At 47.0% G+C, this 26,359-nt stretch overlaps 4 protein-coding genes across 4 annotated transcripts in view; 1 reads left to right on the forward strand and 3 right to left on the reverse strand.

The window, feature by feature from the left end:
* LOC119214191 (histone-lysine N-methyltransferase 2D) overlaps nucleotides 1-6,173 on the reverse strand; it is a 40,780-nt gene extending 34,607 nt beyond the window's left edge. The window contains exon 1 of the transcript XR_009957235.1: nucleotides 6,021-6,173. The gene's annotated coding sequence lies outside the window, so the exon portion shown is untranslated. The remainder of the gene's footprint in view (nucleotides 1-6,020) is intronic.
* A 6,628-nt stretch (nucleotides 6,174-12,801) lies between these two features.
* Nucleotides 12,802-14,457, reverse strand: tex36 (testis expressed 36). Its single transcript, XM_037466013.2, has 4 exons — nucleotides 14,349-14,457; nucleotides 14,100-14,240; nucleotides 13,868-13,942; nucleotides 12,802-13,784 (listed from the first exon to the last, which is right to left on the reverse strand). Exons 1-4 carry the CDS (start codon nucleotides 14,397-14,399, stop codon nucleotides 13,371-13,373), a joined length of 681 nt encoding a protein of 226 aa, XP_037321910.2. The 5' UTR covers nucleotides 14,400-14,457; the 3' UTR covers nucleotides 12,802-13,370.
* Nucleotides 14,458-14,697: 240 nt separating this feature from the next.
* si:ch1073-143l10.2 (uncharacterized protein LOC565165 homolog) lies at nucleotides 14,698-17,674 on the reverse strand. The gene is made up of 7 exons (XM_037466072.2): nucleotides 17,351-17,674; nucleotides 17,204-17,267; nucleotides 17,001-17,085; nucleotides 16,700-16,773; nucleotides 15,801-16,052; nucleotides 15,545-15,666; nucleotides 14,698-15,115 (listed from the first exon to the last, which is right to left on the reverse strand). The coding sequence occupies exons 1-7, from the start codon at nucleotides 17,436-17,438 to the stop codon at nucleotides 15,078-15,080; spliced, it is 723 nt and encodes a 240-aa protein (XP_037321969.2). The 5' UTR covers nucleotides 17,439-17,674; the 3' UTR covers nucleotides 14,698-15,077.
* A 540-nt stretch (nucleotides 17,675-18,214) lies between these two features.
* Nucleotides 18,215-26,207, forward strand: edrf1 (erythroid differentiation regulatory factor 1). The gene is made up of 26 exons (XM_062566585.1): nucleotides 18,215-18,301; nucleotides 18,560-18,668; nucleotides 18,790-18,992; nucleotides 19,179-19,245; nucleotides 19,332-19,457; nucleotides 19,565-19,689; nucleotides 19,806-19,953; nucleotides 20,135-20,236; nucleotides 20,335-20,456; nucleotides 20,687-20,798; nucleotides 20,950-21,097; nucleotides 21,175-21,286; nucleotides 21,577-21,688; nucleotides 21,908-22,177; nucleotides 22,302-22,373; nucleotides 22,466-22,607; nucleotides 22,694-22,885; nucleotides 23,005-23,205; nucleotides 23,460-23,678; nucleotides 23,769-23,995; nucleotides 24,123-24,281; nucleotides 24,470-24,619; nucleotides 24,735-24,888; nucleotides 24,982-25,097; nucleotides 25,192-25,364; nucleotides 25,444-26,207. The coding sequence occupies exons 2-26, from the start codon at nucleotides 18,570-18,572 to the stop codon at nucleotides 25,598-25,600; spliced, it is 3,708 nt and encodes a 1,235-aa protein (XP_062422569.1). The 5' UTR covers nucleotides 18,215-18,301; nucleotides 18,560-18,569; the 3' UTR covers nucleotides 25,601-26,207.
* The last annotated feature ends 152 nt before the right edge of the window (nucleotides 26,208-26,359 follow it).

The raw sequence follows: 26,359 nt of genomic DNA on the forward strand, positions 1-26,359 counted from the left end.
TCTCACACACACCGAGTCAAAGCGCTTTTCGTGGACATCTGCCAGATTTCTCCGCTTGGACTCTTGCCAGTATTTATGTGCAAAAACAAAAAACGGTATGTAGAAAATTTGAAGAATTAAAAAAAAATAAAAAAATAAAAGGTTGGGCTGGCGTGTGGGCCCCGGGGGCGCCCACACGCCAGCGTTTAAAAACATCCCAGCAAAAGCCTTTCAACGCACAATTGGTGCACTCGCTTCAGGGGCTGTGCTGAAGGCACGAGTTCCCAATGGCCGCCGCCCCCCCCGGCCGCCTTCTCAGCGCTGCAGCTCCCCACCTCTCCGGCCCCCGGCGGGGTTTGTTGCCCCGCCAATTAAGGTGTGACCAAGCGCGTCTGCCTTCATTGTCCCTCCGTGCACGCCTGGGTGACAGTAAACAGAATCTTTCAGCAGGTTACCCCACCTTCATTTCACTCTGTTTTGACATTCTGAAAACACGGTCAGAGCGGCGAACAACAGCTCCCGTTGCAAAGATATGTAACAAAGTGACGTCGACCTGGGCAGAAAAACCAGGTCACACTGTGTGTAAGTGTGTACCCCCCCCCCCCGCTGATTAAAAGCAGGGCTATAAGCCCGAAGTCAAAGATCCGTGGCCCTTGTAGCTGCTCCTAACGAACCACGGACCCCCTGCAGGGATTCCCAGCCAGGGCCCCGGGGGCCACACGGCACCGGCAAGCGTGTAAAACAAGCTGTTAAACTTCATCTCCGTCATAAGCATGGAGTTAATTCACCACAGATGCCAAAACAAAAAAACAGATTTCCCTAAGGTCTGTTTTCTGGGTATAAATCTTTCTCTTTTTTTTAGCCTCTGTGTTAAGACCATAAAAAGGGGGATCTTTTATTGTTTTTTAATACCTTCAGATTCCACATAATCAGTTAATGGAATGAGCTGGACAGTGGGCCTGCATACTGAAAGTGTTCACACTGCAGCACTGAAACATCCTATTAGCCCGCACATCCACACAGCCATTAGCATTTAAATATGCAGGAGCTGTGCTCCTTTCAAAATGCCATTTTGACTCCGCTGCAAGGAGAGTTCTCCAGTTGTCATAAACAACTTTCTTTTTTTTTTTCTACTCAAGGACCTTTTCAAATGTCACGGCCAATCAAACACAACACGACAGGTTCTCTCGGTGAAAAAAAAAGAAAAGAAGAAGACGACGACAACGGCTCAGAGGGCGGAGAAGGAAAGGAGAGCGGACTCAACGTGATGCATATTCTCTCCCCTTCACCCCGTCAGCACATTTGGGCAGCAAAAGTTTTTCCCCTGTGAAGTGGTGCTCAGCAGAAAAGGCGAACAAACAAGAGGCATCTCTCTCTCTCTCTTTCTCTCTCTCTCTCTCTCTCTCTCTCTGCCGGGCCGGGCCCCACTTCAGCATTTCAGACATCTCTTTCAGTTTAAAGCTTTCCCAACATCAGCAGGATGGATCCTCCTGACACACAAGTCTCTGTCAGCTGGACTGGAACAGGGGCTCTGCTGAGACACAATGGGCCCCTTCCTCCTCCTCCTCCTCCTCCTCCTCCTCCTCCTCCTCCTCCTCCTCCTCCTCATGCTCACCTCCCTCCTGAGACGCTAAGGGCAGGAGTGAGCGAGTAAGAAGGAAGCAACCAAAAAGAGAAAGAGGAACTAAAACACATTATAAATATGCCTGTACTTTCATTCGGTGTGTGTGTGTGTGTGTGTGTGTGTGTGTGTGTATATCTATACATATACACGCGTGACTGTGTAATCCTCTTCACCGAACTTCCTTTTTCTATCTGGCCTCTCTCTTTCTCTCTCTCTCTCTCTCCCTCTCCCTCTCCCTCTCTCTCTCTCTCTCTCCTTCACTCCCTGCCTCTCCTCCCCTGGCTGCAGCAAGGCCCAGCCGTCCTGCAGGACATTACCAGCCGTCCTGCAGGACATTATTAGCCGTCAGCATTAGCATCCGGCGTAGCGGCGGGGGGAGTTGGTTTCATAACGACGCTCGCCGGAAAAAGAAAAAAAAACCTCTCTCTTTTCTGTGGCCCAGCGAGGGGACCGGGCAGTCAGGACGCCCCGCTGCGTGCAGATGGTGCTTTGTCTCCGTTAGTTCCTGCAAAAGTGACACAGAGACACAAACGCGAGCGCACAGTCAACACACACACACACACACACACACGAGGAGCTGGAAGACGGTGCCACTGTTCGTTCCTAATCCTCTGTGGTTTGCGCATGAAAGTTAATGGCAGGTGTCTAAAGCTCTGGCTGGGGCCAAGAGAGGAGGGGGGGGGAGGTGAGGGGGGAGAACGTCAACTATTTTTTTTCCCTCTCTCGCTGGCAAACACACACACAGACATGCTTCATGCTTAGATCTGCAGACTGTGCACCTTCATCCATCCTCGCGCCATCCCTCTCTGGGAGGCCTTTAGGACTTGGGAGTACCCGGTGCAGACCGGGTGGGGGGGCGGTGAAGGGGGCGAAACTCCCGTGGTCATAAACGCGGGGGAACGGTTCACATCTTCGACTAGCGTGAACGAGGCGATCACTTAGAGAGATGCTCATTGATGCGTCCGCAGCAGGCTGTAAGTGGGCTCAATCTACCGGAGGCCTCCCCCCCAGTGCCGACCTCCCCCCAGCGCCGACCTCGCAGCGCGGCCGTCACTGTTAACATCGAAGATGTCTGCGCTCTAGTCCAGCGCTTACTCGGTAAGCCGCTCGGGACAGCGAGCCAATTTGTATTATTTATACCTGTGCTTTTCCTACAGCGACATGTCAACACATACTCACATGCAACAACAACAACAACAACAAAACTTTTACTGAAGTTTGTCACTGGTTTCACACTTTCAAGCGTGTGATGAGGTACTCTGTTTTATGTATTTTCCATTGGAGTTTTTAATTACTGGAACCACAACCTGGGCCTGGGGGATTTCAAAATTTTTCACCATATTACCCCCTTATTACACCACGGACTGATTGACGAATCAAAACCTACTAGATCAATTATGAACAAAAACACGTCCTTTAACACGTCAATTAGAATTTCATAACCCAACGAGGAATATCATCAAAGATAAAAGATCTGAAAGAATTAAGATCAAAGCCAACTCTTAATTTTCTACACATGCTGCAACACTATATTTACAAGATCCCCAATAATTGAATGCTTTCATGTGAGCACTCGGTGACGGGATGTGCAGGGAAAGGACGCAGCAGCGATCACACACACACACACACACACACACACCATACAAACTATAATGCAATTCAATTCAACTTAATACTTTATTCAATTTAATACTTAAAACTAGGTGATATTTCTGCAGTTTTATATTTGGATCTTTTAATAGAAAAAGCAAACTGCTTTCAAATATGGAAGTGGACCACAAAGTGGGAGTGACTATTAAAAACATCACATTGCGTGTACAAAGTTTCTGCCTCATGGGGCCGTACCAGGATGCTGCGCATGCATGAAAAAAAACACGATTGAGCAGGTAAGAGAGGGTTTTTTTTTATTTTCTTCATCCTGGATATGTATCAAAGCCTTATCTGTGAGGAGAATCACACACCGCTCTCCAAAAAAAAAAAAAAAAAACTACCTTTCAGTGACACCTCGCCCAGAGCAGGTTATGACAAGCACGAGTGCACCAAACACACTCGATACACTCGATTTTAAAATGTTCTATGAGACAAAACTATTACCCGCCAGCCGCTGTAATTGCTCAAAGAATAACTGAAGTGCAGATGTTACCTCATCTTAAAAGGCCTCTGAAGCGCACGGTTCTCAATTTACAAAGTGCACTCCTCCACAGAACCGTCTTCGTTTTCAACATTAAAGCTCCAGCTAGGTTTGAGGGTCCAAGCGAGACATGAAAAATGTCCCGCATTCAGGCCCTTTGTGTCTTGAGACTACATTTGTGTATAACAGCCATTGGCTATAATATCTGCAGCAAAACTTAAAATAAAGAAAACCAACCAAAAAAACATGTCAAAAAAAAAAAAAAAGGTACAAATCCCGAATCCTCCTCGCCACGTGGCTCGGTGGCTGTACATTTGCGGGCCCTTTGCAGACGGCAGGGTGTCATTTCACGGCCATTAGCTCCTCTCCTCTGCACAAAGCACAGCGCGGTCACATGACAGCGGAAACCTCTCGAAGCGGCTCCTGTGGGGACTTTTACGAGCCTTTAGTGGCCCGGCCGGGGATTCTCACAAGGGTTCATGGGAGCTATTTCAGCAGCCGTCCAAATGACATTGTTAAATGGAGTACGAGGCTGTGAGAATACGATGAACCAATTAAACTTGGGTCAGTTGTGACTTCAAGGAAACCGAGCGGTCAATGCACAATGTAGATTTAGCTCTTCCATCTTTGCAAAAACGTCAGCGCGTCAACAAAACCACACACGTCAGATATAAACCAGCGGCGAGCCAGGGGTGAGAGACGGCGCCTCGCGCTTTGAAAAAACCCGTCCTCTCCTCCTGCATTGTGTGCACGTGCCCCCCCCCCCCCCCCCCCTCCTCGACGTCCTCTCTCTACCGCTGCGTGTAAAACACGGCACACGCAGCCAGACACACGCGAACGTGGGGGGTGTACGACATGTGCTCTGTGCAAGCACAAATCATGTTAGTGATCACAGGGCACCGACTCCACCAGTCAGTCACCGGGGGAGGGGGGGGTATCAACTGAGGCAAACGAGACACAAACACACACACACACGCACGTCAACGCTGATAGCCACCATCAAGCACAAGCCCTATGCATAATATCATGAATATTAAAGCGTTCGTTTTTTTTCCTCCTCCTCGGCGATAAATCACAGAGGCCTGATAGGAGGAGCAACACACACACACACACAGAGAGAGTACACAAAGACGAGAGAGTAAGTTCAACCCCCCCCCCACAAACACACACACACACACAGAGAGAGGCCACAAAGACGTGAGAGCAAGTTCAACAGAGGCCTGATAGGAGGAGCAACACACTCACACACACACACATACACAAACACACACACACCGCCCCGGCGGAGCTGAAGGCAGCGGAAGGGATAGGGAGAGGCAAACAGGGAGGGTGGTGTTGCAGGTGTGGCTTTCTTATCTAAACTGAGTGTGTTGCGTCACCAGCAGCTAATTCATTTTGAGGGGTGAGACACTTAAGAAAAACGCAAACATTGGGACTGCGGGGAGGGTGTGGGCCGCGGCCTCGGCGTATCAGCAACAAAAGGCCTTTTCTCTGCGGGCTGCCTGCACTCTTTAAGTTCTCCTGCCTGTTGTGACAATACCCGCTTGGGAGGGGGGGGGGGGGGGGGGAGCAGATGTCCGTTGCCAGCAGCACATCTGCATACAGACCCCCTCAGGCCCCATCCCTTCACCGGCCAGACAATGGAGCCGCCCTCCTCCTCCTCCTCCTCCTCCTCCTCCAGGAGAATCGCTGTTCCACTGGAGCCTCCAAATGCAGTAAAAACAAAAAAGAAAAGGAAAAAGTGGAGGAACCACTGGCCATTCTTCATATGGAAGGATTATCCTAAATGGGCATGTGCTCATGGATGGATTATGGGTCACTAATTAAGCCTTCATTCATTAGCAGACCATAGATGATAAGTGAAGTTCAAACTAGATTTATTAGATTGTGCCCCCCCCTACACACACACACACACACTAGCTGAGAAAAACATCTGTACCAAACTTTTGATCAAACTCTTTTTCTGTGTATTTTTTTTTTTTAAAAAGCCGCCCATGCATGGTTAAAAAAAAGAAGATAAACAAGATCCATATGACATATGGACCGCCCCCCCCCCCCATCGCGCTGCAGCTGCACAGCCCTTTGGGACCTGGATCGAACCCATTCCCACATCAGTGTGAAGTGAGTCTCCTCCCCGCCGATGGCGCAGGGACACATGGGGGAAGCGATCCGCGAGCGCAGCTTCCCAACTACAACCCCCGGTGGAGCACGCGCCCAAATGTGTTTTTGGGGTAGAGGGGGGAGGGGGGGGGGGAGAGTAGAGGGGTGTTTGTCTCGAATTCCTACCTCGTATGGATGTTTCACTGAGAGTTCAGTCGTCGGCTTCGGGGCGGTGGGGGGGAGGGGGGGGGCGGCTCCGGGAACCGCATCGCCGGCCACGCGCCGCACGCTCCGCTCGTTCGGGTCGCTGTGTTTAGATAATGATCCACCTTTAGAAAAAAAAAAAAAAAAAAAAACTTAATCCTGAACGCAGCGGGAGGATCTCGGGGTGTGGGGGGGGGGGAGGGGGTGAGGGTGTTTTCCTCAGGGGTGGGGGGAGAGGCGAAGTGCTTATCCTCTGTGTTTACTTCTTCACAAACACTCCGCTTCTTTTCCTCCTGCCAGATCGGAGAGGTGTGTTTCGGTTTGCCTCTCTCTCTCTCTCTCTCTCTCTCTCTCTCCCTCTCTCTCTCTCTCTCCCTCTCTCTCTCTCTCTCTCTCTCGCGCGCGCTGTTTGAGTGAGGCGGAGCCTTTGCCCGCTTCTCCCTCTCTCTCACACACGCGGACACGTGCGCGCGCGCGCACACATACGCGGGAGGGACTTGCATTTGATGGAGATGGGACACGATCTGTGTTTATGATACGATACCGGTGGGGGGGGGGTCTCTTCTTTGGCTAATTGGGGGTATTATGAAGTCTGAACGGCCAATCGCATGCAGAGCCGCAGCTACGGAGGTCATGTATTTTCATATATGTATTTATTTATTGTCACTTTTGGGTACTATTTCCTGTGATATTGATTTTTTTTTTTAGAAGGGTTAGTTCGTTAATTGCCACCACCACAAAACGTGCAGCAACCCTCCGATAAAGCGCATTGGAGAAATATATATGATGAAGACAAGGCTAAAAAGTTTTGTTTGCCAAATGATTAAACTTCCCCATTAATGCGTTTGTGTGCGTAGATTACGGCTTCGTATTTACTGTCGCAATACATCATGCTTCTCAGTCAGCCATCTAGTGGTAAATGGTTTGATTTATAAAAAATGCTTGGATTGATTAAATAAATGTCGTCGCCGCGCCAACCATGACACGTCATTCGGTAAAACCGTGTTTTGGGGGATGATATAGCCATCGTTATATATATGTTTAATCCTAAAGACGTTTAGTCCAGCAAACCTTCCCCTGACAGCCACATTTGTGTGTTTTTTTTTCCTGGTCAGAGAACAAACAGCAACGAGACATGTAAACCACTTCCTCCATACTCAGTGTATTTACATTTCAGTTTAGATGATAAACTTTCCGACATTATTCCATCGTTCCTCTGATGAATGTCTTCGGCGGGGGGGCTTTGCTGTGTTCCTGCCTACGGCCCTGGCAGATATTAACACGGAGCGACGTGGAGCTGGACTCCATGTTGACTCGGTTCACTCCTCCTTCTCTTCTGCCACAGGTGCAGATTGCAGCGACTGCAGCTGTGCCTTGATGTCACGCTTGAAAAATGCAATCCATATTCTCCCTCCTTTTTTCTTTTCTCATCCTGAGCAGGGAAATAATTGGGCAGCGTTCATTCATTCACTTTGCATTGTGGCGCATGTGTAACACGACGCAGACTGGGGGGCGGGGGGGGGGGTTTGGGGGGGTTTCAAAGCTCACTTTATTCCCTCCATTCTTCTCCAACACGTCCAGCAAATAGTTGCCTTTAAATGGACTTTCCCACAAAGTCCAAAAACAATCAGCGTTAGCAACGGATAAATCATTAAGGCCTACCTTTTATTATTCTGCTTATGCACTGTACGTGTGGTCCACAAAGGGGGGGGTGGGGGGGGGGGTGTCGGGGGGGGTCTCTTGGCCCTGTCCTGAGTGCATCTTTCCCTGTGGTCGTTTTGTCTCCAGCACAATGTAACTGCTGGGCATGAACCCAAACACTCCAAAGACAAACACCCGCCAACAGGGGACACCAAACTGAAGCATATGTTTTCAATGGCACCTCAGGGGATGGACGACAGGAGGAGAAGCAGGAGGACGAGGAGGAGGACGAGGAGGAGGAGACACCGTAGATGAATGCTGTGAGGTTGTATGTCAAAATCTGATTCAGACGATCGCCTCCCTTTTCCTTTTAAATAAACCAGTACTTATTCATTAAAGTCTAATGATGAATGCCCAGTCAATGATGCCATATATTATTCATTCATGTATCATGCGCGATGTAAAGCCCGCACGGTTTCCCATGTCGAGGTAATTTCGTAAAAGTTCATCGTTACAGCTTGAAATCCAAAAGAATGTTAGCTATTTGTAAGATTATCCCTGGTCATGTTCACAAAGTTAATCATTTTATAGTGCTGTGTCTCTGCATATTTCAAATAACAAATTATACTCCAGTCGCTTAAGAACCTGGTTTTAATAAATCAGCACAGTGCTGGAAATGAATCTAAATGTGCCCAACATGATAGTTTTGCCTTTGTTTATAAACCAGCTGTTAGAGGATGACAGTCAACAAACACACAGACGCACACACACCTCTAATCTCTCCACTGTACAGCGGGTGTGTGTGAGAGGATCAGTAGTGTGCGAATGCATATTTCTCCGGAGAGACATTATTTCTTCCCTCAATTCCTCCTGGCAGAGATCTGAGTGTTTGACCTTTTTAAAATGCAAAGCGATTCTTCTTCTCCTGAGAGTGAGCGGGGAGGCTCATGATTGTGCTGCTAAATTTGCGGGACTTAATGCAGTAACTCACAGAGAGGGAGAGCTGTTCTGCACCTGCTGAAGTCTCGACTCGGGTACTGCGATACAATAACACCTCCAAGGGTTATGTTAATCTTTAAAGACGGGTTATTCTCATGCTGCTCCAGTCTCTACTTCATTTGAAGGAGTGTTTCACTGCAACCTTGAATCGGTCTCTGGTGCGTAAATCCCCTTATTGCGTAGCGTTTCCTTTTACTTATCACTGAATGCGTGCTATAAATCGGAGGTCTTTTGCTTTGGTATAAAAATCAACTTTGAATATAATTCATCAATGCAGTTTGAAACGTATCAAATAATCTGTTTCTCTTTGAAATAAGCCGTCTCATCTCTTATGATTTCAGATAAACACCCCAGCCGCTTGTGTTAAATTGAGAATTAAACAATTTATGACACCCACAACGAAATCGGACATTGTAATGAGCCCACTGGGGTGTAATTTACATTCGATAATGATGTTACGGATTGATAAGACTGTGCCATTGTACTGCAGGAACAGCGAGGCCTCCACAAAGTGCACACAAAGTGCACACAAGATGGAGATTTCATAACACGATTTAAACAAAGCCGCGCGACGACATACTGACTCGGACACATTCCAGGGCAGCCTGCGCACGACACACGCACATTTCCTTCATGCAAATAGAACAGATTTACCACTTTGACTGGAGAACAAGAATCATTTGGACCGCGATTGAGTCGATTTCAGCAAATGAAGTTAGTCACAATTGAGATGATCTTCTTACTGGAGGAGATGCATTCTGTTTTGTTCACAAACTGCTTTCAAGGCCGTGACTTACAGTCCGGCCTTAAGGCTGCGAATTAAAGGTTACGAAGGAGCGGCCGAGTGGATGAAACCCAAGAGGTGGAGCTTCGTAACTAGTGATGAAATGCTGGGCAACATTAACACAGGCGCGTCAAGTCAAAGTGAGCGCCGCTGTTTGAGCCGAGATGTGCGTTTCACAGCAGAGGACAGAAGTGTCCATTCATGTCACCTGAAGGTTGCCTTTGCATTGTCGCCAATTACTCTCGATATTCGAACGCGAGCCAAGGCGAGGAATCCAAAGAGCTGGCTCCGCTCGAAAAAAAGCACTTTGCGAATTTCAAATTTCGCAGTCAAGGACTTAAATGAAAGCAAATCAATCTTCTTCCCTCTTGTTTAGCACAATCCTGCTGTTGAATTGCAGCTCCATCCGCTTCGGGCGGACAACTGACGCCGACTTGAATGCAACTTGAACATAATACGTGCACGTTATTTCCTCCATCCTTGTACACACTGCATTCTCGCTCCCTCGCGGATGGGGTACTTAAGCAGACTGCCGTCCTTTACATCTTCGTTTACGACCAGCTTGATGTAATCATACCTCCCCACCTACACACAAATTAGCATGCAAACGGAAGGTTGTGGAAAAATCGGAGGTGCGACGCATTGCACGGAGGGGCCTGGCCTTTCCCAAGGCGGCGTTCCCGCCACGAGGTCGGTGGGCGTCGGACCTCGCGGCTGCAAGTAGTCCGTTTGGAGCCACGTGCACTGTGTGGAGACATCTTAAGCTTAGCTGGGGGGGGGGGGGGGGCGCTCTTATCTCCACCGAACAAACTCCTCGAGTGATGGGAACGTCCTCGCGATGTTATCTTGTCCTCTGTGGAAATTAAGATAGCCGACCCCCTTTTATCACCGCCCTCACACACTGTGGAGGGGCCCCCGACCATTACATGGAACAAGGGCCACTGGGCCACTGGGGGGGGGGACTCTCACCCAAACTGTCTGCCTGGAGGAAAAAAACACACACACACAAAAAAAAAGAGAGTGCCAGGGAATTAAGAAGTACGGCGAGTGGAATGAGTGACAGCGGATTGGAAGGAGCCTCACGTTTAGGTAAGGGATTTACTTCTGTAGCTCTGTTGGACTTTAAAAAGGTATTTGCACGGGATGTTGGACTAGATGGGATTCAAGGAAAAAAGGAAGATGCCCGCTGTGAGCCTTGACACCCTGTTAAAAAGAATATGAGAAGAGAGAGAAAATATGTGAAGACTTTGGGGGAAGCTAGGCATTAATTCTAATTGGCAAAAGAATAAACACGAAGAAAATCTTTTGAGATTTGCGATTTAACAGAAAACATCTCCATGGCAACTCTCTTTTCCAGTCCGATCTTGAGTGAATAGGTAAATCGAACATAATGCAGAACCCGCAACGTCGTAGCGTTCCAACAGAAGCCGAGACTGAAATGAGGAAAAAACGACAAAAAGATAGACTTCGACAAAAGTGATTTTGCGGTGCGCACAACACAGTAACACAGTATGTCCTTTGTATGAAAACAAAAATACACAGAGACACTTTTGTTGCTGTCATTTTGACTGTCGGGCAAATCCACCTCTTGTTTTCAAAGCATTTTATTCCCCCCCCCCCCTAACAGGTGCAAAACCTCTCAACTCGAACACATCAAAGGGATACATGCACCTGCGAATAAATCACAGTGAATGGTAAGAATCCAGACGAGGCCCCCCCCCTCCCCCCCCCAACACCAAAGAGGTAGGATTCAAAGTGTCTGATTTAATATTCATGAGGTGCAAGGCTTTGGTGGTTGAATGCTTGTTTGCTGAGATGTGTCTTTTGTCCTTGGGACCAGGTTTTCATATTCCACCAAGCAGCTGTATTTACATCTACATCTGCACGACACACACACACACACACACATCACACCTAACCGCATACACCGACTAATGATTGACACGCAATTTCAGCAGGCTCTCCCCTCCCCAGGTGGAGTATTAAAAGCCTGCAGTGAAGGAGCTAATGAGGGTTTCTGATTACTAAGTGCTGGTGCCTTCTGGGAGGAGCAGTTGTTCCAGTTGCAGCAAGTCTAAAGCACAGTGTGGCCTCAAAAAACGCCCCCCCCCCCCCTTCAGAGGTGGTAGACAAGCAGTCAAGACGGACAGAAATCACTGTCAAACACAACCTTGTTAATAAACACTCTTCTTTTAGATCAAATGAGGTGAGGATCAAGTTGAATCCACAACAGGCCCCTTTTTCAGTGATGTGGTCAAAGATGGTGTTCAAACCTTTTTGTCATGCGTGCACCTGCACCTGCCCCTGCCCCCCCCCCCTTTCTGTTTTAACCAAAAAGACATGGTCATTAATTAAAAGAACTTCGCCCTGCAGCTCGCACATTCAACATAATCTCAAAGTGGCTTCCCCTCTCTTGTTATATAATAAACCTGAGATGTATGTCACCTTTTAAAAAAAAAAAGTGGAACACACTCCTACAAGGTTGGTGCTGTATTAGTGTGTGGATCATCTAATTAATCGAGCTGAAACAAAGCTTGTGGAGAAAAGCCCATTTCCCTGGTGGCTACTTAAATGAAGAAAGCAGCTGGTCAGAACGCACTCCGGAGGAAACATCAGCGACCGGAGAAGGTGGGATGCTCTTCACTTAAGTGCCTTCCTTTGAGTCGTGTTATTCTCCCACGCGTTCTCCCCTGCTATAGAACCACACGCACGCAGGCACGCGCGCGCGCGCACGAATCCATCCATCCCTTTCAGCCCCACGGGTAAAACAAGGCCATGCATTCTGACTTCAATCAAGCTTAATTTATTTAACATGCTCCAAATTAATGTCTTCGTTATGATCTGCATTGAATAAGAATAGCTGGATTATTTTTCTTATTATCCCCCCCCCCCCACACACACACACGTTCTCCACAGCACGCACATTACATCGGGGTTTTGGTTATTGAATTTCTCGCGCAACTTGGTTATTGAGCAGCTCAGTGGGTCGTCAGGCAGACGGGTAACTGGTGCAGACCTGCTGCCCTCTGCTGGTGGAGCGGTGAACTACCAACAGTCTCACTTTTTGTGTGTATGCAATGTAGGAGACACAAAGTTTTCACCTGAATGTCCAAAGTTGTAAGTTGGAGAGATTTCACTGTAAACCCAAACAGCCGATTTAAGTGTTTACCAGCAAAGTCAACAAATACATGGACATTAGAAGGTCTAGTAATAGTTTTATTTCTTTATCCTATCATTCTTATGACTATCGTTATTTCTCCAGAGACCCCAAAACCTATTATAGCACTGTGATGAAATATGTATTCGTAAATTAATTGACGTGATTATTGTTGTTTTTTTAATCAGAAACGTACAAATCTCAAGTTCAAGATCTCAAGTGATGGTAAACTCAACATTTGACTCTTCAGACAGAAAAAAAACCAATGTAGAAAGTATGATGTAGAACTTCAAGGAATGATGATGGTTAAAAAAACAAAAAAGAAAAAATTAAACTTTTCACAGAAACATTGATCAGACAGATAAGGGGTATTATGGGAAATGTAGGATCAGATTTCTTTGAAGCTGGACACACTAATGAAGAAAATTTAGGATATCTTGGCCTCTGCTGCTTTGTTTTAAACCAAATCTCCATACGCAAGAAAACTGTGAAGCCAAATCACTGGAGTGTCCATCTTGATGTGTAAATAACTAAAAATGTCATTCAATACAACAAATCTACATTTCAAGGCCCTTTAAATAAGCCAAATACAACTGGATGTCTCAAAATAGCATTGCCAAGTGCATTGGAATATAGCCAGCTACATGAAGAAGAATCAGAGAATCTAACCCTCCAGGGCTCTCTGAACAGGAGAAAAGGCTATCTCGAGCTACTAATTCACTGCTTTATTTGACAGCTGGACCTCCAGAGTTCACATGTGAACGCCTTCTACGCTGCACCCACTCAACAGGTGTCTGAATATATCACTGTTTAACGGCTCGGGGGGCGCTGAACAGTCGGCTGCTGCTGCTGCTGCTGCTGCTGCTGCTGCTGCTGCTGCTGCTGCTGCTTGCACTTGCAGCGTCTCAGAGCGCTTGGAGTCGAGTCGCCCGAACCACAAGAACGTCCCCCCTCCGTGCGACGGAGCCGCCTCCGCAGACCTCTGCTTGTGGTCGCGGGGGAACCGCCGGTTGCGGGTTGGGACGTCGACAGCCTGCTTCGCGCTGAAGTCAGCCCGGTGGACGGTGACGCTCCTGCCAGTGGCGTCGGGGCCGCCGTCGGCTCCGTCGTGGCACAACAGGTGGGGGTCTGACCGATGATGGAGAAACTTCCTGCGCCCGACACCCTGGAGTGCACCAACACGTGGAATACGTCGGGTGCTTTTCGAGCGTGGGGACGGGTTCGAGGCGTTGGCACGTTTGCACTCACCTGAGCGAAGACAGAGATGTGGTCTCTTAAGGCCTGCTTGTTGTCGTGGTGGGAGAACGGATGATCTCTGGGTATCTGTTGAGGAAGCGTTGATTGAAGACGTGGTGATACAACTGAACGGGATCAAATGTGCAGGCGGCTTTATTTCTATGCAGAAGGGCAATGGCAATAACACTTTAAAAAAAAAGAAAGATAAACGAGAACAGTAAATGCCAAAAAATATCATCTCCACCTGCTGAGTATTCCATTTAGGAAAGCGCACTGTGTCCAAAGCCGGAGGAAGTGATGATTGAACCTGAGTCAGCATGAACCCGGTGCTTGTAGAGAGCTCCCGACTCCAGGTCTCATTTTCTGGCGAAACTGGATGAGCAAACTGAGGGAGAAAAAAAAAGAAATGAAAGAAAAGCTCATTACGCAGCCAGGTATGAATGGTGTCGTTTGTAATTTGTCTGATTATGTGTCAAAATGAATCATTTCTTACCCATTTGCCATCATTGCTCATTGAAGAATATCGCTTTCCACCTTTTACCATTTTAATAGAGTTTGAAAGTAGTTCCTGGCAATAGAGCACGCACACACATACACACACACACACACACACAGATGCATGCACACAGTCCACCCTAACAACTAATGCAAACACACCGGTGACCATGGCAACAGGCTGATGCATGCACAAACAACCTGAGATGGAGAAGGTGGAAATGGAATTCCAGCAGTAGAAGGAAATCAAAAACTAACAGTTAAATAACACGTTATAAAATAGACTGGAATCCTTTAGAGGTTCTACAGTTTAGTAATTTACAACAAATGTCTTTATTTTATCGGTGTTTTTTTTTACATACAAGTGATTTTATTTCTACAACACTAGATTTACAATACATATTTAGATAAAATGGGATAGGTTTTCAATTGTTAATTATTAAAAAGTGTAATCGACATTAGGGAAAGGTAGAGTCATTACAAATCAGCAAATGTAGAAATGAAATACATCTTTAGATTTAAAGAACAGAGGAGAAACCAACCCTTCTACTTTCAAAGTTATCTTTCTGGAACCAAATACATGAAAATTGTTTTTTCCAAACACATTTAAATAAAGAATAGAGTGATCGGAAATGCACTTGGATGCAACCTTTGGGTCAAGAACTTTCGTCTCCAGGATCCAAAGTGAATATTAGACCTCAGCTGCCTCTCAGATGTGGTTGTGGTCTTAGTGACCCTGGAAAATATCCTTTGAATTAGTAAACCCTGAGGACAAAACAAGCATAAAAAAGGTTTAATCACATGTTTTATGTCATGTTCAGAAGACAGTTGGATCCAAACTTTGTTATTGCGCAATCCCATGTTCATCATTTTTGTTGCCTGCATTACAAATGCATAAAAATGGCCGCGTCCCAACAACCTGAAGGTACTGGACGTGGGCACACTATGACCTGAATAGTCACGGAGGGGATTTGAGCTCACCTCCTGCAGGATTCTCCACTAGCAAAGTGGGCACTGTTAGCGCTTTGTTGATCACAGTAACATTTCCTTGACCTCATCAGCTACACCCTCTTAACTAACAAGGTCATAAGGATGCTGTTGATGAGGGATCTTGGTGCCTCGGAGGGTCGGTGTGGTGCAGCACTGAGTTTTGAATGAAATCATTAACATTTGGAAATAAATGCTGATTCTTACTCGGAATGACTGATGAAGGTGTCTGCGTTTTGCCACTCCGAGAGCTCGTCACCAGGGGAACATCCTCTCTTCTCCTCTCTTTATGGAAGTGCTTCTTCAGCGGTTTGGCCAACCGTTGCCATCTGGCGAGAAGCAGTAATCAGCGACAACCTAAGAGCTCAACAACTGCGGCCATGTTCTCCTTCAAAAGCGGCTGCATTCTTGTGTTTGTGCCTTTCTAAAAAAAAAAAAAAAGTCACCAGGAGAGTCCCGTTACCTTTCCTGTGTTTGGTTGTATTCATTTAACCGGTCGGCCACCTCCCCTTTCTCCTGCAACCATCGCCGCAGCAGGTCTTCATTCTCTCTCCAAGCCTGCGCCAACGCCGCGTGCAGCCCTGTCTGCGCCGCCTGCAGGCCTGCCAACTCCTTGGATTGACACTCGACGGTGTGCTCAAGCTCTGAAAGCGCTGCCTTCAGGGCGCTGCTCCCTTTAGCCAGAGCCAGAGCCTCTCGGCGGTAGCGGGACACTCTGAAACGGACAGGTGGTAATGACCCTGTGGTTTAGCGTACCTTCGAGCACCTCTGCGATGGCGTTGGTGCTTCACTAACTGGTTTAAGCTCGCTCGTGCTCCTTCGTTAAGGTGTTTCTGTTTGAGATTGGAGTCGAATATCAAATAAAGCCACATTTTTTATCAAATAAAAGGGCAAGAAACAGCAAGTTTGTCATTTTTTACACACGTTAAAACTGGCCATATTTTAATAGAAATCTCACTGTGCTCGATGGTTCAATAAATACTGGTAAATTCAAAACTTCTCCTACTTGTTCAATGTTTACTAATAAGGAGAGAACAAGGAAGTACAGTCAATGAGTTCTGTATGTAAAGGAGAGAGCATGAATCACATTTATTTGATTTAATAAGTGTCCCCCTTGTGTTGATAATATATTTTTTAGACCTTGAGGTTATAAAAAAAACTCCTTAATGCCCTTAATAATATATTTGGAAAGTATAGATATGTTGGACAAATAAAATAACTTTAAAGTTGTAAAACTATATATATATCCCAAGTGCCAAAATGTTACTAATGCGACGCACACAGTTTTTGTTTCCTTTCAGTTTTGTATAAAGAAATCAGGGATAAAACATTGTGATGGCTGTGATTAAAACCGGAAATTACCGTGACTGCCAATGCTGCAGCTCAGCCTCTTTCAGAGACAGGACAGCGGTCAGGTCGGAGACGGTCTGAGACAGCTGGGGACGCACAAAGATAAAAGGTTTAATTGATTTAAATGGTGGATAGACAGAGGTTCAAAGGTCACTGCCTGCGGTTCACACACCAATTGATATTATTCTAAATATCAGAGCCCCCGTCTGAGGTTTTTGACAAATATTTGTGCAAACTGCTTTTGCTAATGATGATGAAATGATGGTGAAATAAGATGTTATAGTGTTTGTCTGTGATTTCTCAGTTCACCCACCTTTTCCTCGAGGTGTTCACTCTCTCTCAGCTGGAGTTGAAGGAGTCTGGTGTTTTTCCCAACTTCAAATCCACCCGTTTCCAAACTGAAAAAAAGGTGCAATAACCAAAAGCTAAAATTAACAATGACAAACATCTCTTTTTTTTTTGCATCCATGTCATCCAAAGCCAAAAGTTAGTGCGGCGAAATTCCACTTTTCTGACCTCTTGGAGCGAACATCATTCACAATTTGTTTGCGAACTTCAAAACGTTCCTCCAACCGAGCCACTAAAAGAAAACAGACACGTGTCCTCAGACTAAGACATCGATCATTTCAAACGGTTGAAACAGAAACAATGGTTTAATCTCACAGCTTGTGAAGACGCCAACGAACGGGACTTTCTCAGTTTGGTCTCTCTGCTGCAGCTGGGCACGCACGTGATTCTTCCAGCTCGCCATTGGAATAAAAACCAATATGTCCCAACAAGGTCCCAACAAACGTCCCGAGTCGGCGGGTTTAATAAATCTTCTGCTGCCGGTGGATTTTAGTCGAAGACGAAATTAGTATTTACAGGTAATTAAGTTACATATTATCCTTCAGCACAGGATTTGCATGCCTGAAGCAACGTTTCTCTGCTCCACCCTGTTCAGTCATGTCATTATATCGTCTGACCACTAACCCCTGCCTAGGCAGTGGTCAGTGGTTAGTGTATTATAATATGATAGAAGAAGTAATACAATATTTTTAACAGTAACACCACAACGAATGAATGTCTTTTTTGTTTGTAAAAAGTAAAAGTAATTATTACATTCTGATTGATCTATTTCTACATTGATAAAAAAACAAATACTGCATCCACCACTGGATATATATATAGAATAGTGTATTATAATGTACTTTGAAATAATATGATGCTTTGACATAATTAGGTACGGTTGACACTTTATTTGAGTACATTTCAGAATAAAATACGACGTAACCGAATGGAAGGTGCTCCATGTTTCTAGAAAAGTTCCTTCAGCGGCTCTAGAACTACTTCCGGTTCACACATTTTTCTAAAGAAATCGAAGTTATTGAAATATTCCCAGGATACATAGTAAAGTTCAACTGTTACAAATTGTTTATTTTTTACCTAAAATTTGGAGTAGTTCTGATTGCCAAAACAAGGAATGAGTATGAGTTTTGGAGTTTGTCTTACTACGACACCGGAAGTTGTTACTTCCGCTAATAACGTGTGCCCAAACAACAACAGACAGGTGACGGATGGAGAAGGAGCGTCAGTCTTTACTCCCTGCGACCAAAAGCCTAAACATCACTGCAGGTCAGCAAACCAACAGCGGCGTCTCGCGTGAGTGTGTTGCTTCGTAAATGTAAGAACCGCAGTGTGTGAGTCCGCGGTCCTCCTCCTCCGAGGAGTTGGCCTGGCATGCTATCCAACTAGTGGCAACATTTCCCGAGACAATTGACGTTATCTCTGCGCGTTGTGCCCACGCGTCGACCGTCACGAGTCATGGGTAAGTTACCCGGTTGTTAAAAAAAACAACAACAAAAAAACAGCCAGTGGTTCTTTTTCTGCTAGGTCCCCGAGTATGAGCTCGTCAGCCGAGGACAGGGATCCGCGGACCGTCCGGGACAATGTGGAAGAAAGCGGCGGTGGTCCCACCTGCGCAGGAGAGAGCAGCAAACACGTGAGTACGTCTGCTTCTCCAACCTCTGCCAACCAGTAACCCAGCGCTTACTTTTTTCTTTTTCTCCACCACCCCCCCCCTAATCCCCCCCCCCCAACCCCCCCCCCCCCCCCCCCCGAAGGACTCGGCGTGCGCGGGCAGCGAGATAAAGAGCCGAGCCGTGGTCAAGTACTCCGCCGCCCCACCTCCTACCAGCTACGCCCTGCTGCAGGAGAAGACCGACCTGAAGCTGCCCCCCGCCAACTGGCTCCGAGAAAACCCGCAGCTGGGCACCGCTGGCACCACCGTGTTAGGCTCCAGCAGCAAGAGCAAGCCCTTTTCCAGGTAGAAGTCTGCTAGGTGTTGTCCCAGTCCGGTGTGCAACCCTGCTGGTCTCTGTATAGTCGTTAAGCATTGTTTCTTCAACCGGTGGTGTCCTTGCCCATATCAGATCAGAAAGCGTGCATGTCGAGCTTTAGACAGCAATGCAAAGGGGGGGGGGGAATAAAGCTCCACTTTCTTCTTTTGCAGCTTCGGAATGGCTTACGAGTTCATCGACTGCATCGGAGACGACGTCGACGTGGTGTCGGACTCGGAGGTCTGTGGAGCTCTTTCAAAGTTCGGACTTGAAGCGTGAAGGTGTGCTCGGGGAGGCGGGGTAACGTTGTCTTCTGTCACATTCAGAACATCAAGAAGCTTTTGAAGATTCCCTACAGCAAATCCCACGTCAGTATGGCTGTTCACCGCGTGGGGAGGACGTTGCTTTTGGATGAGCTGGACATTCAAGAGCTCTTCATGAGATCCTCTCAGGTACAGCAGGGACCCCGGGCTTGTTCCTTGTGACAATTTTTGTTAAGCATTGTGTTTAAGCCCCCGTTGTGTGTGTGTGTGTGTGTGTGCGTGTGCGTGCGTCGCAGACGGGAGATTGGACGTGGCTAAAAGAGTTCTACCAGCGACTAATAGATCAGAAGTGGCAGAGGAAGAAGAAGAGCAAAGAGCACTGGTATCAGAAAGCCATTCTGTCAAAGTTCCTCTACTACAGGTGAGTACTTGGTGTTTATAAACAATTAGGGAGTTAATTTAAGTGTATTTAAGCTACACTTCATTTTAAGGCTCATATTTCCCCGTCCGATCCGATAACAACTGCTGTGTTTAAAGTATAAATGGCGATGGGGCGGCGGCGCCTGTGGCGGACAACCGCAATGAACCCGAGGAGGAGAACGAGGCGGAGGAGTACAGTGCTTCGTGGCCCACAGCCTTCACCAGCGCCGCGTCCGATATTGAAGAATCAGACGCTCCCAAGCCGGTACGGAGCCTTGACGGATTGTCCTCAACGAGGCAGTGTTGCTTTAGAACGTGTTATCTTCTTCATAAAGAGTGTGTAGAGTGAGAGTAAATAGTGAAGAGTAAATGCTTTAGAAAGTGAGTGTGTTTGGAGTAGAATGGCTCTTGTGTAAATGCTAAGCTTCCCGGTATTTCATGTGCAGGGCAGCGTTTCCGTGGACAGCCAGTTTGCTCTGGGCCAGGTGACCTCTGTCCCCAAAGAGCAGAACCTCCCGATGCTCTTCGACGAAGGGGAGAACAGCCAGGTAACGCCACCTTCTTCTAACCCCGCCTCGATGCTTTGCCTCCATAGTTGGTGGCTCACGGCTAAAGTCTGCGCACACTTTGACATCCCTTTTGGCAGGGTCTAAGAAACGACTTTGTCCGGAACATAATGTGGACGTTTGAAGATATCCACATGTTGGTTGGCTCCAACATGCCCATTTTTGGAGGCGGTCGCTATCCTGCCGTCAGCCTGAGACTCAGGTGGGAAGTTTAAACCATTTGCCTCCATGATCGGAAATGCACTCATGTGCTAATAACTGCATCAACGTTGAGATCTCACATTAGCAAGATTTAAGCAAATCAACCTATGCTCAGTTTATTCGGCCCTAGAAGGTGAACAATAAATGAGATTTGTCATGACATTATTTCATGAATGTGGGTGCCACTACATAATTTAATCTAGCCTTTAACCTTCTAACTGTGTTTTTCAGGGACAACAATAAACCCATCAACATCCTGACCGGTATTGACTACTGGCTCGACAATCTAATGTGTAATGTCCCAGAGCTTGTCATGTGCTTTCACGTCAATGGCATTGTTCAGGTAAAAATGTATTTTTAGTAGTATTGGTTTGTTGATTAACATAGTTAAGCTTCAAGTGGAAGCAGAATACAGCTTTTATAGTATTCCTTTATATTTTATGGGGTAAATTGTTTAAATAACTGAATAAAACACCTTTTATTTTTTCCTGCAGAAATATGAGATGATCAAAACAGAGGAAATCCCTCATCTGGAGAATTCCAACTTCTCCACACGGGTGGTAAAAGACATTGCCCAAAATATCCTCTCTTTCCTCAAGTCCAACTGCACCAAAGAGGGTCACACCTACTGGCTCTTCAAAGGTGGGACATAAGTGAACAGGAAGTCTTAGCTCTCTACCTCTCTCCACATTTTCTAATGTTATTTCTTGAATCCACAGCTAGTGGGAGTGACATTGTGAAGCTTTATGATCTTACTACTCTGTGTGAAGAGGCGGAAGAGGAGAAGTGTCAGAATCCCTTCACTCTTCCTGTCGCAGTGTTACTATACAGGTAAGTCTCAGGAGGGACTCTGGGTAGGAGCACGGTCAACACATTTTAGGAGCAAGAATTAAATGGATGACAATCATATATAAATAAATAAAAATACCTTTTGACATTTAATATTTTACCAGGATTATGTTTTTTTATGATTTTTAATATTTGGTTAGGCAGACCAAAACTCTTAAAATACTGCAAGATTGAATTGACTATTTTAAAGTTGTTTTGACAGATTTCTTTTGTAATTAACACTGAAAATGTGCAAACTGTAAGGAGATCTACTTTCCTTCCTTTGGCTGCAGAGTCGCCAGCAACTTGATGCTGAAGGCGAGGCAAAACAGGAAGCACTACGGCACAATCCGAACGCTGCTCCTAAACTGCGTCAAACTGCTGGATGAGGAGAGGCACCCCCAGGTAAGGGAGGATTTTAGGCGTGGACCCTGAATATAAAAGATGGGTTAAACAGTAGATGGGTGGAAAAGTCGCACAGAGAAACCAAATTACTGATCATACAACCTGAATCGGGAAGATCAGTGTTTTCAAATCTGCGGTCAGTCATCAGGAAAGTGAAAAAGTGAAACCACTTGACTCTCATTTAGATTTGATTAAACTCTTCATCGCTCGCCTGTATAGATCATGGCCTCCGCCCACTACATGCTGTCAGAGCTGTTCCAGCTCGACGAGCCTCCGGATGGAGACGGAGGGGAGTCGCTTCGGGCCGGCGGATCAGAGGACAGCTACAGCGACGAAGACGGGGAGGAGGAGGAGCTGACAGAGGACAGTGATGAGAACTGCTCCTACAGCTCCTCCAGCCCACAAGATGATAGTAAAGCTGTGGCCGTGATCCGCTCCGTCTGGGAGCTGTCGGTCCCGGAGAAATACAAATCCACTCATCAGATCAGAGTGAGTGCCCCCACCGAACGCTCTCCTTTTGCGCAGACCTGAGGGCACGGTGTGGAGTATGCAGATCAATATGCTGCTGAATGGGAACACCAAAACATAACCTTCCCTTTTTCGATCCCTGCAGCCGAGCGGCGTCTTCCCGGTCTCTCAAGACAAGGAGGAGCGATGCAGACACGTCCTGAGCTACGTGCTGAAGGCGAGTCTCTGCATGATTTTTTTACGTCTCGGGTCCACACAACGCTGATGATGTGAGGTGTCAGCGCTCATGACTGTTGACACGCTACACAGGGGCTGAAGGCAGTGGATGGCACCATCAAGGAGAGTGATCTCCCAGCCGCGGACCCCAACACCCCCATTCCTCTAAAATACGAGGACAAAAGTGCAACCGGAGCCTGCGCTGCTGAGCAAGGCATCTCTCTTCTGGAAAGGGGTCAGTCTTGATGTAAACCACATAATGAAAACGACTCTTTGTGTGTCTGCCTCCTGGTATTCTGACCTGTGTGTTTGTGTCACCAGCGAGGCCCTTGCAGGTGGATCAGAAGCACCCGACGCGCTCCGGGATGATCCCCTGCTCGTGGCAGCATCGCATGAAGCTGCAGCTCTTCCTCAAAGCGTCCAAGGCCTACTACGTCCTGTCTGACGCCGCCACCAACTTGCTCAAGTACGGGCGAGCCCTGCGCTACATCAAGCTGTCGCTGCAGTGTTACGGTGGGTTCCTTTAATTCTGTAATGCACCGTTATAGTAGTATTATACTATTTTAATATTTTCCAAACAACGTAATGCGTTTTCTTTTCTCCCTTTCCCTTTTTCCCACCGCTTCCTCCAGATGCCTATTGTTCAGTGAGTGGAACACTAAACCCCCACGTGCTGCAGTTTCACAGCCAGTGCCTGTCTCTGTGTGGGGACATCCAGCTGATGCTGGCCCAGAATGCCAACAACAGGGCAGCGTACCTGGAGGAGTACAGCTACCAGACCAAAGAGGACCAGGAGATCCTGCATAGCCTGCAGCGAGAGAGCAGCTGCCAGGGTTAGTCACTCAGAAGATGGACAACTAGCAAAGCACACAAACGGCAACGTTTACTTGCTTGATGCATTGAAATGAAGAGTGTTAGCAAAAACTAAAAGTCCTTATTGTGACAAGTTTCTTCTTATACTTTTCAGTTCCAACACCATTCACATAAATATTTCGCTGCTTGTTTCACCCTCGAAAAACATTGATTGTTGTATCACGTTGTTCTGTTCATTGATTATTCAATAATGCCTTTGGTCAATTTCCGTTAGCCTTCAATATGGCGACAGACCTGGCCATGGACCCGGAGTACCAGCTGTTTGTTAGCAGTAAGTGCTACGAGGCAGCCTATGAACTGGTCATCTCCGAGGCTTTGAAAGATCACGCCAGCGATCAGCTGGCTCAGGTGCTCAAAAGGCTGGGAAACATCCGCAATGAGATGGGAGTCTACCATATGAACCAGGCCGCGGCCATGCAAACCGAGAAAGAAGGTATGTTCCATCAATAGAAAACAGTTTGTTATTCCTTTTTAAAATGTAAAGACCCTGTTTCCAACTTGCCTTCGCCTCTCCACCTTCTAGTGAAGACGTCTGTGTCCGTAGCAGAGCAGGAGATGTGGAAAAAGAGTTTTTCCTTCTTTGAGAAAGGCATAAAGGACTTTGAAGCCATTGAGGACAGCACCAACACAGCCTTGCTGCTGTGTAACACCGGCAGGCTGATGAGAATCTGTGCTCAGGCCCACTGTGCCGTGTCTGCTGACCAGAGCCGGGGGGAGTTCTCGCCTGAAGAGGCCCTCTACTACAACAAGGTGCAATTTCAAACCCTTCGCGTCTTTTGACATGCTTTTTTAGAATATTATTTGCAACTTATCCTATATCCCTCAACACCTCAACCCTTCTCTAGCATGCCTCTTATTACGTCTTTATTCACCCCAGGCCATAGACTACTACTCGAGAGCTTTGAAGTCCCTGGCGAGCCGAGGGAACCACCCAGCGGTGTGGGACAGTGTGAACTGGGAGCTGTCCACCACCTATTTCACTCTAGCTACACTTCTGCAGGACTACGCCCCGCTGTCCCGGAAGGCCCAGGAGCAGGTGAGTTTGTTTCACTAATATTATAAATGAATCAAAATGGCTTTGATCCAAACGTATCTTTGCTACAGAAAGGACTATTTGTTTTATACCCTGTAAAAATCCCATTGTTGCAGCAAAAAGTCAACCGTTACCAGTTGTTGTGCACAGGTATGGCCAGATCAGTCATCCCGCCCTGTTGCTTTTCCCAGATTGAGCGGGAGGTGACTGAAGCGATGATGAAATCCCTGAAGTACTGCGACCTGCAGACGGAGTCGGCTCGCCAGCCGCTGTACCAGTACAGAGCTGCCACCATCCACCACCGCCTGGCCTCCATGTACCACAGCTGCTACCGCAACCAGGTGCCAAACCACGGCCAACCGGCGGCGGGACGCTGCCGCTACTTGTTGGGGTGTCACACTCACACACACGTAAAATAATGCCTGCCTGCGTTTCCTGCTCCGATTTGTGTGACAGGTGGGGGACGAGCACTTGAGGAAGCAGCACCGCAGCCTGGCAGAGCTTCACTACGGCAAGGCGGTGTGTCTGTTCGTGAGCCTCAAAGACGCACCCTGCGAGCTGCTGCGCACGCTCCTGGAGAGGGTGGCCTTCGCCGAGTTCACCATGGCGGGTGAGTGGCCGCCGCCTGTTGTCGCGCCCGACCTTTGCCGAGAGAAGAGTCTTCTTTTCCATCTGAGGCCGCTCTCCCGGTGTTTTGCCGTAGGTCAGACCAGCAGTGCGGCCAAGCTGAAGAGCCTGACTGGGGCGGTGGAGATCATGGCAGAAACTCGCTGTGCTTTCCAGCGGATTCACAAAGAGCTGCTGGAGGAGCAGATGGAGGTGCGTTTCAGAGGAGCGGTTTTCATGTTCATGTTAAGCTTCTTCCGGGTCACGGATCAACTTTTCCGTTTTTTTTAATTTCTCGGGCCGGTAGTTGGTCAAACCAGACGCAGCCGAGGCGGCACAATCCCCCGACGTGGCCGGCGGCTCCACCTCCGGACTGAACCTCGCGGAGGTGATGAAGCTAATTGGGGTGTTTGAGCAGAGTTTCTCCTTCCTGCTGCTGCAGCTGATCAAGCTGATGACGACGATGAAACGGAAACCAAGGTGAGCAAGAACAGGTGAGCGCAATATCTTGTTTGTTTTTTTAAACCTCCCCTGACCAGCTTGTTTGTGTTTACTACAGCAATAAGGACGAGGAGTGGTTGAAAACCTACAAGAACGTGTATTCCAAGCTGCTGCGGGCTGAGAAGAACGCGCCTCTCCTGAGCCGCGTGGAGCTCCACATAGAGCTCCTGCAGCAGCTGACCCCACAAACAGGAAGTGACGACACGCATTCATGACGATGTCATGGACCACAGCAAGGAAGACGCTCAACACCTTAACTCCCTCCTGTGACGGAGAGCGGTGATTTGTAGAAAGTTTTATGAACAGGCACGTGCTCAGGCAACAGTTCAAAAGCTAATTTCACCTTCTGCGCCTTTTAAAACCAGCTAATAGTTTTCTAACATTTGCATCACAGATATTAATTGTACATTTTATGTGAAGAACTGTAAATTCAGAAGATATTATTTCATTTTCTATTTTGCTTGCCTAAGCAGTTATTGGTGATGTCTAAAATCTGTTGTTGGCTGTACCTCGGATTGCCTCATTTTTCTACAAAGCTAAAACATACCGTTTTAATGATGTTTTGTTACACAGGGGCTTAAAAACAGATCAATCATTCAGCACATGCTCACAAAAATGATCCGTATGAATATAATTGGTGTTTTTGATATTCAATAATACCAGTAATGCTGTGAAAAAAAAAGAAAGAAGTGTGATCGAGATTTCCCAAAACAACCGTGTGCAATTGTTCGGCAACATTTAATGCAAACTCAGCGGCTGTATGTATAAATATAAGTTTATATCTGCATGGTTTGCTGCGACGTGAAAATAAAGTTTTTAAATTGAATGTACAGTCACACCCATGATATTGTAGAGCAACTATGACACATAGCTGACTATCTTTTAGTTTAAGTAAATCCTATCTTTGGATAACACACGTTATGATACACACATCTCGGTCAGTTAAAGCATCTACTTAATTATCTCTAGATTGC

The sequence above is a fragment of the Pungitius pungitius genome, chromosome 13, assembly GCF_949316345.1.
Source record: "Pungitius pungitius chromosome 13, fPunPun2.1, whole genome shotgun sequence".
NCBI classification, from domain to species: Eukaryota; Metazoa; Chordata; class Actinopteri; order Perciformes; family Gasterosteidae; genus Pungitius; species Pungitius pungitius.